Source organism: Propithecus coquereli, unplaced genomic scaffold (assembly GCF_000956105.1).
Source record: "Propithecus coquereli isolate 6110/MARCELLA unplaced genomic scaffold, Pcoq_1.0 Scaffold156, whole genome shotgun sequence".
Classification (NCBI taxonomy): Eukaryota; Metazoa; Chordata; class Mammalia; order Primates; family Indriidae; genus Propithecus; species Propithecus coquereli.
In genome coordinates this window covers 3,142,255-3,157,129 of record NW_012140080.1, presented here as the reverse complement: position 1 = coordinate 3,157,129, position 14,875 = coordinate 3,142,255, and the positions used below count along the sequence as shown (strand labels likewise).

At 35.6% G+C, this 14,875-nt stretch overlaps 1 protein-coding gene across 1 annotated transcript in view; it reads left to right on the top strand.

Moving 5' to 3' along the window:
- SKAP2 (src kinase associated phosphoprotein 2) overlaps window positions 1-14,875 on the top strand; it is an 81,090-nt gene that overhangs the window by 52,741 nt on the left and 13,474 nt on the right. The window contains exons 8-9 of the mRNA XM_012640672.1: window positions 8,911-8,988; window positions 14,406-14,518. Coding sequence (XP_012496126.1) covers window positions 8,911-8,988; window positions 14,406-14,518 — 191 coding nt within the window. The remainder of the gene's footprint in view (window positions 1-8,910; window positions 8,989-14,405; window positions 14,519-14,875) is intronic.

The window sequence follows — 14,875 nt, the reverse complement described above, 5'->3', positions numbered from 1 at the left end:
AGCTTTTGTTCATGTAAGTTCTGCCTCTTAATATTTACTGTATTAGAAATTAAAACTGATAACTTAAAAAAATGTTTATTAACAAATTTTAAAATGACAAAAATAAACCTAATTGATTGTGTACATAGCTTATTTTTAGGAAAAATAACTATTTTCCCAAAAAATTAATGAGAAGAGTATATGGCATTGTTTACATTTTTACAGCTTCCTTGAATGTCTATCATGATAGAAGATATTTAGAGTCTCATATCTGTTTCTACATTCAATGTGTTATGATATATTGTTTTAGTTTAACTACAGTCCACATATGAAGAAAAATCCACCTCATACAGATATGTAGTAGGAAAAGGGAGGTACTTTAATAGTCCTTGCAGGTAATTGTAGGTATTCTTTTTTGATACTGTACCAAGACTCTCGACAAGTGGTAAAGGTTAGTGCAATGTGGAATCAGAAACCATATCAATGAACTTTTCATACTCTTTTACATTAAAATTCATGGATTTGTCTTGCACTTTGAATGAATCTTTTACACATGCCTGATTTTGTAACATCATGCATTTGGTCACTTGGAAAATATTGGTTCATTACATTATGCAGAACTTCCAAATATTAACACAATTATGACACAATTAAAAAACCACATTTCATTCATATCACCATTGATCTCATTGGAAAAGTCTTTAAATACTGGGGAGCTATCAAGCTTACAGTGGCAGATACAAGTTTCTAAAATTCTAATTTTTGCTCAAAAGCTCAAATTTTTATCATTGGCAGTAAATACTGTTAGTTGTTTTCCTTGAAATGACAAGCTCACTTTGTTTATTTTTAGGAAAATGTCTGCCACATTCCCAAGTCTGAATAACCATAGTTTGTCTGTCAGTCATTCAGGTGAAAATGGCGTTACTTGGGGAAAAAAAATGCTCGTTCAGTTTGACACTCATATCTGGCACATCTGGTGATGCAGCAGAAGAGCTTTATGCATTCTTCTGATTTCATCAGAATGTTCAAAAGATACGTATTCAAGGTTGATATTAGGTGAAAATAATTTTTACTGCTTCATCAAGGACATTCTTCAGTGCAACTGGCCTTCTCCTTCTTCTTTTTTTTTTTTGTATGCTGTTGCAAGGCAGTGAAAAATACAATGACAGTTTGGTGCCACTATGTTGATTTATGCTAAGGTGTCAGCAGTTTTACCCATCATTGCTTTGCAGCATCATTGCAAATGTTAACACAGTGAAAAAGGCACATAATGTCTTAGTATTATTATGAAAATAGTTTTGACCTCATGGACCACCCCCTGCCAAAAGGGTCTTGGAAACCACTGCTGGTACAAGGGCTATGGAGCCAATAAGTGTAATGGTGATGATTCCTCTCATGAGACTGTGCTTTTTTCTTTCTTGGGTTCTTGAAAACGAGGTTAAGGTGCACTGTGCCTGACAAGGAAGGGTATATTTGCATAGGCAAGCGGAGGAAACAGAGCAAAATAAGCTCCGCATCTTTCCATCTGCTTTTTTTCTAGAGATTGTAATAGGCAGTTGTAGATCCTTATAAAACAGCTACATTACAATTATAATAAATAACGTTAACACTACCTATTTATCATTAGATAGTATTTTTTTATCTAATAAAATTTAAAACAAATGAAAAAAATCTAAGTTAAGATGAAATATTTTACTTTCTAATAAAGGATTCAAAACAGTTTATAATGAAATACATACATATTTGGGGTAAGAAACATATGGGGATACTGAAATATTTGGGATATTCTTATTAAAAATAAGAATCAAGAAAACCAGTGTGTGAATAAAGGTGGCCTGGAAAGAGGTGTTAATAGTGGTTATGGATAGATCATAGATGATTTAAAATTTTTTTCTTTTTGCTTATTTCTATTTTCTGACTTTCAGCAATGAGTAGATATTGCTTTTGTAACAAGAATAAGAAAAAAGGTTAATGTAAATGAAAAAAAGGACCTATAATTGTACTAGGAATCCAGAGCCAGATATAGAAGTCACTATAACTGAGAAATAAATTCACTCAGACTTTCCTGGGTTAAAAGAAGTTTAGTATAACAGCATTAGTTATAAATTTCAATTAAAACTAAGAATTTGGGTTTTATAGGATAGCTAGAAGAATTTTATACTATATCATACATTGACTAGGTACACTGGGACAAGAAAAGGCCCCCTTTCATAATTTCTCAATGTCTAGTACTCTTTAGGAGTAGGATAATTTTCTGACTCACAGTCGCTTCTGGCCAATAGAGTCTGACCTATTAGAACTTTGTTTAAAGCTGTATGCTTTGCTTGTCTGCCATATTGGCCTGTAGATGATCAAGTGTGTATAAGACAACTCCTGAAATAGGGAAGTACTTCTTAAGCAGCCGACGACTTTTTCAGAAACGTCCGCAGTGCGTGTTGCACAGAAGGTAGTTGCAGGGAGAAAGGTGCAGGGTACAAGCTGTGGGACCTTGGTCTAGTCCTTCAGGACCCCAGGTCACTTCCCTTTTTATGAAATGAGGAAATTGAATGAAATTATATCTAAGGTTTCTTTCACTTCTAAGATTTTTTTTCCTGATTCTATCAAAAGAGATCTTTGCTTGAGTTTGAGGTTCTCCTTCAACATCCTAACCATGTTAACAAATGTAATGTCTATGTGAAAATCATTATTTTTATATTTTCAGAATTGAGTTTAAATTATTCATTTTAACATCATAGTATGGAAATTTACTACAATCTAATGATATTTGCTTTTGCTTTTGAAGTACAATGATAACCTTTCCATATTAAACCTTATAATGATAGAATGTCAAAGACGAAAATCAGATTGTGTATTTGAACAACTGTTGTTTATTTTGTTGCCTTTTATATCATGTTAACCTTCTTGCTTGATAAATTAATAAATTGCTGCAAAACACCTAGCTCCTAAGGTAATAAACTTGATACTGCATACTAGTTGTGCATTTTTTCCCTGAGAAGTCTGGTTGTCTTATTGTCCTCCCAGATCCTTGTTCAGAGTTCTGTGGGATAGATATTATTCTTTCTACTCCGTACTACAGAGATGACTCTGAGAATTAGAAGCAGTATCCAGTTTATATGAGTAACTAGAGCTGCAACAATAAGCCCCACTCTCATGGTGATTCACGCCTATAATCCTAGCACTTTGGGAGGCCAGCGTGGGAGGATCTCTTGAGGCCAGGAGTTCAAGACCATCCTGGGTAATATAGTGAGACCCTATCCCTACAAAAATAAAAAAATAAAATAAAAATTAGCCAGATGTGGTGGTGTAAGCCTGTAGTCCTAGCTACTCAGGAGGCTGAGGCGGGAGGATCGCTTGCGCCCAGGAGTTTGAGGTTGCAGTGAGCTTTCATCACACCACTGTACTCTACCTCCAGCAACAGAGCAGGACCTGTCTTTAAAAAAAAACACTCACTTTGCCTACTTTCCATGAGAGTAAACTTGACTCTGACTATGCTACTTCAGTCATCTTTATCCTTCTGTTCGTTTGGAGGTCTGTGCAATGCTAAAAGGCACATGCTTGTATCTTTATAAATAGATGTATTTTATTGCTATAAAATATATGTCAGTCTATTAAATAGAAAAATTCTTTAGAAGTATCACATTTATGTTACTAATAGTATTAGATTTATAAGCCCTTAAGGAACTCACTTTCCCTGATTGTCATAATTTTGAATCTCTTGCTCATACCCCTTGGACTCTACTCTTTTAACTTTTCCAACCCTTCCACCAATGTTGGTGGCTTGCCACAGGTCATGGGAAAGAAGACGGGGTGAGGTGCTGTTTGTGTGAATCCTCCCAGCATTTCTCCCTTCTTTTACACTGTACCACTAGGACTAGCCAGTGGTGTCTTCTGTTTCTTTCCTCTTCTCCCACGCAGGGACATCTTGCATGCAACACACTTGAGCCTGACTCCTTGATGAAATGTGCAGGACAGCCCATTGCTCCTAAATGTAGGTAAACTTCAACTTCTTTCAGATCTTTATATGTAGGGAGACTCACCTTTACCATCTCCATTTAAACATGCTTTCTTTATTTCTTTATTAAAATTGAGAAAGAAAAGAAGCTGGATGGTTTAGAAATAAATCTGTCTTCAATTAGGAGTTGTGTTAGAAACCTTTACAAAGTGTCAGATAGTTGGGCTGGCTTTAGGAGCAGTCTAGTTTGTGAAAAGCTGAAGGTGGTGAAGGAAAGCTGGGAGAAAGGAGAAGACTACATGTTTCAGGCACCCAAAGTTGTAGTTGTTTCTAAACCAGCACTAAAAAGATTGCTTAACCTGAGATGTACATCAGATACAATGCTATGATAGTGTAGAATCTGCCCCCTATGTGAAAATGTTTTCCAGGTCCACAAACAGCCAATACTTATGAAACTTCAGAAAACGATCTACTTGTAACTTAAAGGTTTTAATGAAAATCAAGGAAGGGACATTATGACTGACAGCTAAGGCTTAATAGCTCATGCTTGAAATTTAAATCACAGCTCATGTACTAACTGGATGTGTGAACCTGGACAAGTTATTCAAACTCTGTGCATTTCATTTTTCACATTTACTAAATGGATGATAAAAGTACCTATTATTACCTCATAGAAATGTTATGAGGATTTAGTTACATAATGGATATAAGTGCATATAGTATGAACATTTAAGCAGTAAATAGTAAGTTCTCTTGAGCAAAATATATAATCGCATAATCGAATAATGCCTGGTCAAGATCCAAATTCAAATTTTATTTCAGAGCTTAACCTTTGATTCTGTGTTTTATGTCTTTTAAAATGCATTGTAATACAGTAAAGCTGTTTTCTGAGGGTGTTCAGTGAGAAAGGTAATCATTGTGTGAGTCAAAGATTTTCTTATATTGTCTTCCTCTTCTCCCTGGAAGAGATGATAAAATCAATCCTCAGCCCTGATGTGAACATCACACGCCCTGACTTGGTGCTAACAAATTGTCTTCAGCCTTTTTCAAGCAGTGTCAGCTAAATGTGTCATTTGCTTAGCACTCTTCTTTTTGGTTATTTATCCTAAAAATAAGAAAATTAGTAAGCCAGAATTAGCCATTTTATAAAAACTGCATAGATAGACAGATTTGCAATCTTTATTAGGGTAATATTCCATCTGTTATGGAACTGGATCAATTTGTAAATTAAATTGATTAATCTAAAAGGAAAAAAAAAGGTCTTGACTTTTCCCACAGTAAGCATTTCCTCAAATGGTAGTCATCCAAAAAAATTTGGGAAGACTCAAATTTCCTGCTATTCTTCCTCTCTTTGCTCAAGTGGTAAAAAAGGCACAATATCTATTAAAAAGAGGTATGGGGTACAGTATATGCTTTTGGGTTCTATAGGATCTATCTGATTGCTCCTGGAAGTGTTATATTTTTGACAGGATTTAATATTAAAACCTTTTGATGACTACTAGAACATTTCTAATACTCACTGGTTAGTTTAGTAAATGTGTGACCGTGTTTGAATTATCTTCCGCACTTAGCTCGCTTTATTGTTATTTTCATCTTGTCTGATCAAAAAAAAAATCTCCTGATGATTCTTCTAACAATATGTGATTGGAATAATAACTTCACACGCTGAAGAGTTTTGTGCTGCAGCTGAGAGGCATGTAAATACAAGCTGCTTATTTGCAAGAAGCTTCCAGATTTGCAATATGATTGCTATGGAAACCACATAATGAAAACCTTATAACCATCTGTGTGGTTTGATGGATTTTACTGCATAGCTGAGCTGTTTTTGTTTACCATTATTAAAATGTTGAATATATTAACTCACAGACATTGACTATTTGAGGTATTAATTAGTATTGTATAATGACATTGTACCTCAACACCAAAATAAAATGTTTAGTAATAAACCTAAATAAAACAACATGTGAGTGTATATAGTTCTAATATAATGTAAAGGTGATTATTGCCTAGAATTTTGGTCACTTATCCTTACATTTTTTTTTTTTTTTTTAGTGGTGTGGAGAGCTTTATTCTGTTAATAAATCAATATGTTAGGATTTATTTTCATGATTTTTGAATCCATTTGCTCACTCTGTATTTATTGAACATCTCCTTTATGCTAGGTTCTAGCCAATATTCAGTCGAAGGTTCCTCCCACCTAAGATTCAAAAACATATACCAAATTTGATTTCATTATCTTTTATATGGAAAGCTGTTTGTATTGTTAGCCCAAGATAAAATAAGTTATTTGAATATTAAGAAAAATTGATGTATGAAATGCATAAGGCTTTGACCTAAAAATATCAGTAATAGGTTTGAAATGAAAAAAGGAAGTGTTTTTAATGAGTATCTTGTCTCCTAAAATACTGCTTATTAAATAGCAGTATTTTAGCAGTAAATACTGCTTATTAAATCTCACATGGATTTCAATTTGGATGCTTCACAGTAAATATTAATACTTAAGTAAATATTTTTAATATCATTATTCTGACAACTTAAGAATATATTTCTTAAGGACAAGGTTCTCTGACACCAATATACAATCCAGAGCACACATTATAGGCACTTAAATTTTAATAAAATAAAAATATTTTCATAGTAATAAATTCTTCTAAATTCATTGTGAACTTTACCAAAAAGCAGAGTTTTTCTATTTAATTATTGTAATTAATTTTTTATGGTATCTTGATGCTGACTTTGGGCGATGAGTCTAAAATTCCACAGTCTCTCCCTGAAAGCCAAGAATAGTGCTCACTGTATTGATGTGGTTGTGGCTTCTGACTGAGGACAAATGCCCTTAACTATTTTTTAATTTACTCCTTATAATGCAATTTGTAACCAAATTGGAAAGAAGGGGAGTGAGTGCTGGGGAAAGAGAACGTGTGAAAAGGAAGAATAGCTTTCTCCTTCACCTTTTAAAAATTATCTGTAAAATGAGTAGGTTGTGCTAAATGACTGTAATTGTCCCTTCTGCCTTTAAAATTTATATGGAAACACCTATTAACCCATTTATGATAACTAGTCCTTAAGGTTTGGCATAAGTGAGGTAACTATTATTAAAAAGAAAAGAGATGGGATTTAGTATTTAGTATTAATTACTGTTTGATGGAACCATATTAAATTGTCAGTGTTAGAGTCAACAATGTATATAAAGTGCTGTATATTTTCAACTGTTTCCTATATTGGAGCTTTCATTATTTTGTTTGAATTGAGTTACAAAAATTCAGAACAGTTATATTTGTCTTTTAAGCACAGTAACTCTCAAGCTCAATTGAAATGCTGATTTTGATTCATCTCCATTTAAAATTTGCAGGAGACTCTTGCATTTATACCTGCAGTCCTGGCCCTCTGGTCTACTGTACTTCGCAGTTGCCTCTGGGCATTTTCTCTAGGTTGCCCCGCCAGCACACTGATCTCTCTTGCCAAAAACGCAACTCCTTGTGTTCCCCCAGCAGGATAGATTATCTTGGCTGTCCTCTTTGTAGGAATATTATGCCCATTTCTCAGCTAACTAAGCTCAAAACCTGAGCCATCATTGGTTGCTCTGTTTTTCCCCTCACTCCTCCAAAACCAGTCAGGCATAAAGCTTATCAACTCTATTTCCTTTATCTTTCATACCATCTCCTTTCCATTTCCTCTGCCCCTTCAGTTCAGGACTTCCTTCCCCTTTATCTAGAGTGGTCCCCTTCCCTGACCCTCCTCCAGACGCCTTCTGTCAGAGACGATGGGGTCAGATGTCCATTGCCAAAGTATAGTTTCAGTTCTGCCCTTTATCTGCTCAAAAACTTTCTAGGATTCTTATTGCCCACCGAATAAAAGTCCAGCATCCATAACAAGATGTTCATGGTCCCCCAACAACTGGCCCAAACTACTAGTATTATCCCTCATACTGCTCTTCCCCATGAGTACCATATTCTTTAGTCAAGATGAATGTTACTGTGCCTTGTTCTTTTAAAGTTCATGCCTTTCCCTCTATACAGAAATATCCTACTTCCCATCTCTCACTGTGTAAATTCTCTCATCACACAGAGCCTTCGTGGTGTCCCCAGTGGGGTGGTTTCTCCACTGCGCTCCTTCAGTACTTTGTGCCTCCCCTGTCAGGTTTGGGCTCCTTTAGCCCATTTTCCTTTAGATCTTGTCTTCTTGTCTTCCATAACTTCAGGAAGAAATGTGATAGGAGCATGTGGAAAGAATATTAAGTTAATCACTGACTATATGTAGGAAAAAGAACATGGACTTTATAATCACAAACTTCAGTTTGAATGACACTCTTTGGAAGTTACTTCACCTTTTTTGAGTCTCTAAAAATTAACTGGTCTATAGAATGAGGATTTAAAAATTATTTATCTATGAAATCTTAACATCCACCATAGTGCATGACAGATAGTAGGTCCTCAGTATAATTTTGGGGGAATTACCTTGAAGAGCAAGGATCCTTCTGGTATCTTCCTGTGATGATTAAGTGAGAAAACATATGAAAGTATCTGACACTCAGTAAATGACTTATAGGTTAACTGTATTTTAAATGACACATTTTCTCCTTGCTATATTGACATTTCAGGGACCATGATTTTGTATGTGATACTCCTACCACACAGTGTAATGTAGTTTGTGGGTATAATGCTGGATGTTATTTTACCGAATTTAAGGGCTTTCGTGAATTTAAGGTTGTTTCAGACAAGTTTCCATAAGTATTTAAAACAAAATATGCAGTGCATTAGTACATATCTTAAATTTTATCGAGTCAGTTTGGAAAGAGCAGTTTATTTGTTCAGTGTTAGATTATTGAAAAAGGAATGTGAACGTTGAGTAGTTTCATTCTTTAAAAAGTAATATTCATGTGTTATAAACTTTTAGCTTTGCTCTTAAAATGGAGTGAGTGCTGTATCGTTACCCCTGAGGAAACCCTTCAGTGTGTCATTGATACTTTCTGTTTACAGAAGAGGAAGAGGACGGTGCTCTGGTGAAAATGGAAGAACAAAGGAAGATGAGTCAGGACAGTGTTCATCACACCTTAGGTAATGAATTGTGTAAATTCCTGAAATCTTATTTTGGTTTTGTTTACTTCGATTTTAGCCACTTTCTTACTACTCTAAAGACGTTTACACAGCTTCCCCGAAGTTGCCGTGTTTGGTCTGGGTATCTTATGGCTGATAAGCTGCTTAGTCCCATTTAGGATGCATGAAAACCACTTGAGAAGGATTTATAAAGTAAGCCAATTTATACAAGGTATTCCTTCCTGAATTACTTTGTAATGACTCAATTAGCTTTCATTTCTGCACAAAGGAGATTTAGTTGCATAAATTAGCTTATCATCATTGAGGAAGTGTCACTGCTAAAGGACAGTTTATAGATACAACATGCAGTTGCTGTCAAACCTATAAGAATGTAATATAGACATCTGTGTATACTTTGTGCTTGAGCAGAACAGACTTCTGCCATTCAGAGACTAACAGGGGACAACAAGTTGCCCAGGGGACTGGCAATGTAGACATCTCTGAAAAGGTCAACTTGACACAGGCTCTGACAATCGACCCGCAGCTCTGTCTTCTTTGATAAAAATCAGATAAACTTAAGACCGCTAATTGATCTGCAGCCTGTTTAAATGTTGGCCATGCATATCTTCATTGCATATGATTAGCACAGAAAGCAAATGAATTGGGTAAGAAATGCCAGAGTCCAGTGACAGCAGCTTAAAAATTGGAAAAGGACACTAGTGGCCTAGAAGGCTAGGAAGGATGTTCCCCTTATCCACTTCCACTTGGCAAATGGCCCCAAGTGCTAATTATGACTGAGCCTGGAAAAATAACTGCACATGCTATGTACAAAATCACATGATATGGACTTTTCTTGCTTGTTGTTGTTTCCAACTAGCAGGAGATAAACCATATCTGTAGTGCAAACATGAGGTTAGTTTTGATAAACCAGCAATTACTTTACACGGAAAGAAGAGGAGGACTGCCTTCTTATCAGGACTTTACACCTCTTCATAGCCACATTTCAGCTGGGGCAAGGTCTGCCATTCATCCCCGTGTCTTGCAAAAAGCTGGAGTTGGGGTCACCTTCCCTTCTCTGATATGTCCATACATCACTCTTGCAAGCTGTCAGAGGCAGGGTGGACAAGAAGTGTATGTTCAGGAAGTAGCCTTCCAGAGTCCTTCCTACTGTGACATGTGGAAAGGAAACAGAGGCCTGATTCTGGACCCGGACAGGAAAGCAGAAGCAGGTTGCTGCAGAAGCTTTTGGTTTGCTTTTTTCAGAAAGGAAGTGGGACAGAGTCATTAGATGTTAGCACTCCAGTCCTGTAAAATGAAGCTGTAAAACACCGAGGCTTAGTGAAACCTTGACAGTGTTCTATAGTAATTTAAGTATATGTGTTCTGGGTTATGTATCAGGAAGCTTCTGCCAAAAACAAGTAGTTTTCTTTTTTTAAAATTTCAATGCAGATATATTAATAGAAGGTAGACACATACTCTTTTTCAGGTACAAATATTTTGGCATAAAGCAATTAGATTTTTCAAAAATCCTTTTAATGTAACCATCTCCCAAATTTTTGCCATTGAGGGTAGGAGAAAAAAAATCAGTTTTCCTCAAAGGAATGCAATATGTAGATCTAGCTTTTCATGCAATAGCTATAAAGCACTGCGATAATTCTTATCTTTAGTGACATGAAATTCTTTTCAAGCAACAGTTTTATTGCTTTTGCATAGAAGTGACCTTTGCTCTTCCCTAGACTGTCAAAGATGTAACTCTAGAAGTTTGTTTGCCATGCAGGGCAGTGAGTTGACAAGGGTATTACTATCTTGCTGAGCATCACATGACATGAACTTCTAACCTTACTCAAGAATGTTATATATTTTTCACATTGACTGATTTTCCTAAAAAAAAAAACGAAACTGTTCTAATGTAAAATATGTAAGCAAAAACAAAATTAATCTTGTGTTTCTTACAAGTTTGTTCATGTTCAAGCTAATATATCTTGCAGATATGTGTATATGTGTGTATAAAGATTCCATTTGAGTTTTTTGAGTATTATAGAATATTCTTACCTTTCTAAAATAATTTTTAAATCTATAACACCCAGGGAGAGATTCTCCATTATCTTCTTGTCATTTGTTTCATCTGTTATCATCATGTTTTTTGTCTTTGCAAAGCATCTACAACGTTTATAGGTTTAGTTCATACTTTCATAACAATTGTTAGCTTCGCCCAATGATCTGTTCTTGTATGTTTTTAAAGGCAGAAGCAAGTACATTGTTTAAATCCTTCATAGGCAGGCTAATTTATTTTTTTCTTACTTACCTTCTTTTTTAATCATTTATGACTCTCAGAAAAATAAACATAATGTGATTGGTGATTTTTTTGTGTAATTTTGAAAATATAGATCATAATGTGGATAGAATAGAAAATTAATCCATGTGGTAAAGACAACTAAACAGACTTAATTTGTATTTCAAAATGTATATTTATGACACTATGCTTCATTCTACTTAAAAAATACATGTCTTACATAGATTATTTTTCAGTGTGTAGGTGAACGGTGTTAACTTTTGTATATCTACCATGCTTTTGAGGATATATCTATGCTTAATTTTTTGTGTATGTTTAACCACACTTTGAATTTTAAAAAGCAGACCAGAAAATCTTGCTACTCTCTAAGAAACAAGACCATTCCAAATTTTTATGTCCAGATTTCATATCAAGAATTTAGACATTACTTTCCTGAGGAGACTAAGGCTAATAAACATATACTGCCAGGTTTTCTCCCTAGTTGTGATTTTTCTACTTTATAACTAGTATTGCATGCTGAAATAGATAGAATAGTAAATCATATGTACATGTAGCTATGTGACATAAACAAATTATTCTTTAACAGAGCTCACATATGGGACACAGAAATGAGGTTGGTCTTTGGGTAACATCATCATCAAGATTATAGAAAGCACAGTCGAAAATGCATCTTTTTCCCAGTATTGCCAAATCGCTAGCTCTGTTGCCTCTTTACAGCAGTGAGATTTAATGAAATGCTCATGATGCACATCTAGGGAGAGATGCATCTTGCACACGGTGGGGGTCTCTCTTCCCCTCATGTGCTCCTGTAACTCCCATTAGTGTTAATGGGAGTTTCACCAAGCGCATCGAGGGGAAGAGAGACCCCAAAGTGATAAGGATTATGTGTTAGAAATCAACATATACTTTTCTTTCCTTCTTTGTCTCCCCTCCCTCTTGAAAATCTGCTGAATGGAAAACTATCGTAAGAGAATCTGAAAACGGGAAGAGCAGCCTGGACAGCTGGGGAACCCATTGGGATGCCACAGCTAAGCCAAAACCTCTCCTCTAGTTTTTAGCCCAAGTTTTGTTTCTTCTGCCTTTTTGGACCAAGCCTAAGGCTGAGCAGCATGGGGAACACACAGGAGCCTTGACTGGGGAAACCAGCCGTTCAGATCCTTTTACCTCCTGGCCGGTTGCTGTGGCGGAGGGCTTTGCATGTGAAATGATGTCATCCTCTCTTTGCTCTAATTCCCTGACTTTTAAACTGACACTGACGGACTGCATGGGGCGCAACATTTGACCCATTTAGCAGTTGATTTAATCTGACTAGAATGTTTCAACTTCTAAATCTCTATTTGTCTAAATAAGTGGTTTTTAAAGGAAATCAGTCACTTTATTATTAAGTGATTTTTTTTCTAAAAAAAAAAATTGACTATGTTTGGAGGGATCTAGCCAGCCAGAGTGCCCTCTAGTGTCCATTTATAGAATTTACTTAATATATGCTTTGGGGGGAAAAATGTAATGAAGGGTGGCCACAAGCATTGTTAGTTCTTGGTTGGATTCCCAGGCTTGTATACATCCCTGCTGGTATCAGTGATGAGTGCTCAAATGCTAGTTTGGAGAAGTCAATAAGGTGTCTTTCTCTATCTCTGTCTGCCTCCCTCCTTACTTCTCCCCTCCCGTTGAACCTTTCTGTCATTTTTAATTCTTAGAAACCTAGAGACAAAAATTTAATAGGGGAATTTTGCTAGGTTGTGTATTTTCTTACAAGTATAACTGAAGAGTAGCATTCTCCTTCCTAAATATTCAGACTCCATATTATGCAGATTCTCTTTTTTGGCTTTAAAAAATGTTTTAAATATTAAAGAGAATTTTTTAAAATTTCTGGTAAACTTAACACTTTGTATTAATCACAAACTAAGTGTAATAAGGTGAACACTATAATGATATGCTAATGTGACTAGTTGTGTTGGAATTGCCAAGAAGCCTGCTGTTTGAGAGCCATATAACAAAACTAAGATGACAACCCTGGTCCAGCATGTGTCTCCACAGTCATCCCCTCAGAATTCAAAGATGACATTCCAATGATGGAAGTTGTCAGCGCGTATATGTTCTGCCTGGCTGGTGAATACACGGACGTCTTATTGATATTACTTGCATTCTTTTTGCATTAACTCATCAAAACTCAATTATCATGAAATTAAAAACAGGAAACAGTTCTCAGTGTAACAAAAGCATCCAGTGTATTTAACTCTGTTCTGTGTTTCAGGAGACCCACATTGTATAAGTGACAAAGCATTTATTACCCAGTTTATTGTGGTATTACAGAGCGGAAAGCGCTAAATAATCAATCAGTTAATGGTCTGTATGGCAGTTTGAGCACATCACATCCATTGTGCTTATGCTGTTAGAAGGATGAGCTGATAACTCCAGTGTATGTTGCATGTTTATTCAGAGCCTAATGTCCTAAACTGGGGCTGACAAAAATCTGTTGAAAAATGCAGCTTCAGCATTGGCAATTTCAAAGTTGCTAAAGTATTATATTTCAGAGATAAGCTTGTGAGGCTTCGGGTACAAATGTCCCCAAAGAAAAGAGCTGCAATTACCCTTTATATTATTTCCACATTATCCACTTCCTTTAACCAGCTTTAGGTTTTAGGATTTAAAAAAAATTTTTTGTTCCCTAGTTTTGGTTTTATGTTTGTAGATTAGCTCCCTTACTATTATTATTTTTATGCAGTGTCCCAAATTCTGTGAGATGGTTATTGCACAGTGTGTGTGTCACATCTCACGGATGTTGGTCATTGTGAATTGTGGCAGACTCATCTTCAAAACATGTTGCAAGTGGGCTTAAGTGTGCTATTCAAAATAAGTAGGAAGCGACTTTTCGGTGCTGATTTGATGAGAACATGTTGCAATGACTGGTTTTAGATGGAAGGTAGAAAAAAAGATATTCAGAATCAGATTTTTGAAAATGGTCTTAATTAGAGGATAATAAGAAGTAGGATTCTTGTGTGGATGTAATAATATGGTCATTTACTCAGGACAGAATTTTTTAAAATTATGGTGATCTAGGGCATCCTTTAATTTCTGTTGATTCATTTTAAAATGAGGGATCATTACATGAAAGCTCTAACTCATGCTTTCTCTTCCTTCTTCCTAGGAGATAAAAGCACTGATTATGCTAATTTTTACCAGGGTTTGTGGGATTGTACAGGACATCTTTCTGATGAGCTGTCATTTAAGCGTGGTGACGTGATTTACATTCTCAGCAAGGTAAGGAGATACCCCAAAATGACAACTGCAAAAGGAGAATCCAAAGCTCGAATTTTAAATGCATTTGGATTTACAGCACTAGGGAAAAATGCCAGTTGGAATTCTTCTAGGTCCTTGCTAACAATTGGGAGTTCAAAATAATTAATTACTTTGTCAAGTGTGATATAATCAAATTTTAAACACAATCAGATAACAGGATTCAACTTAACAGTGTGTTTACCTATCACTTTAGCCCTTGGCTGACATCCACCCACTGCCTTCTCCAGAAACAATATACTTTTGCGAAAGTTAACATTGTAAGGTATTAGGTTATTTATTATGTTTTTCTTTTCCTCTTCCTTTTTATTCTTCTGTGTG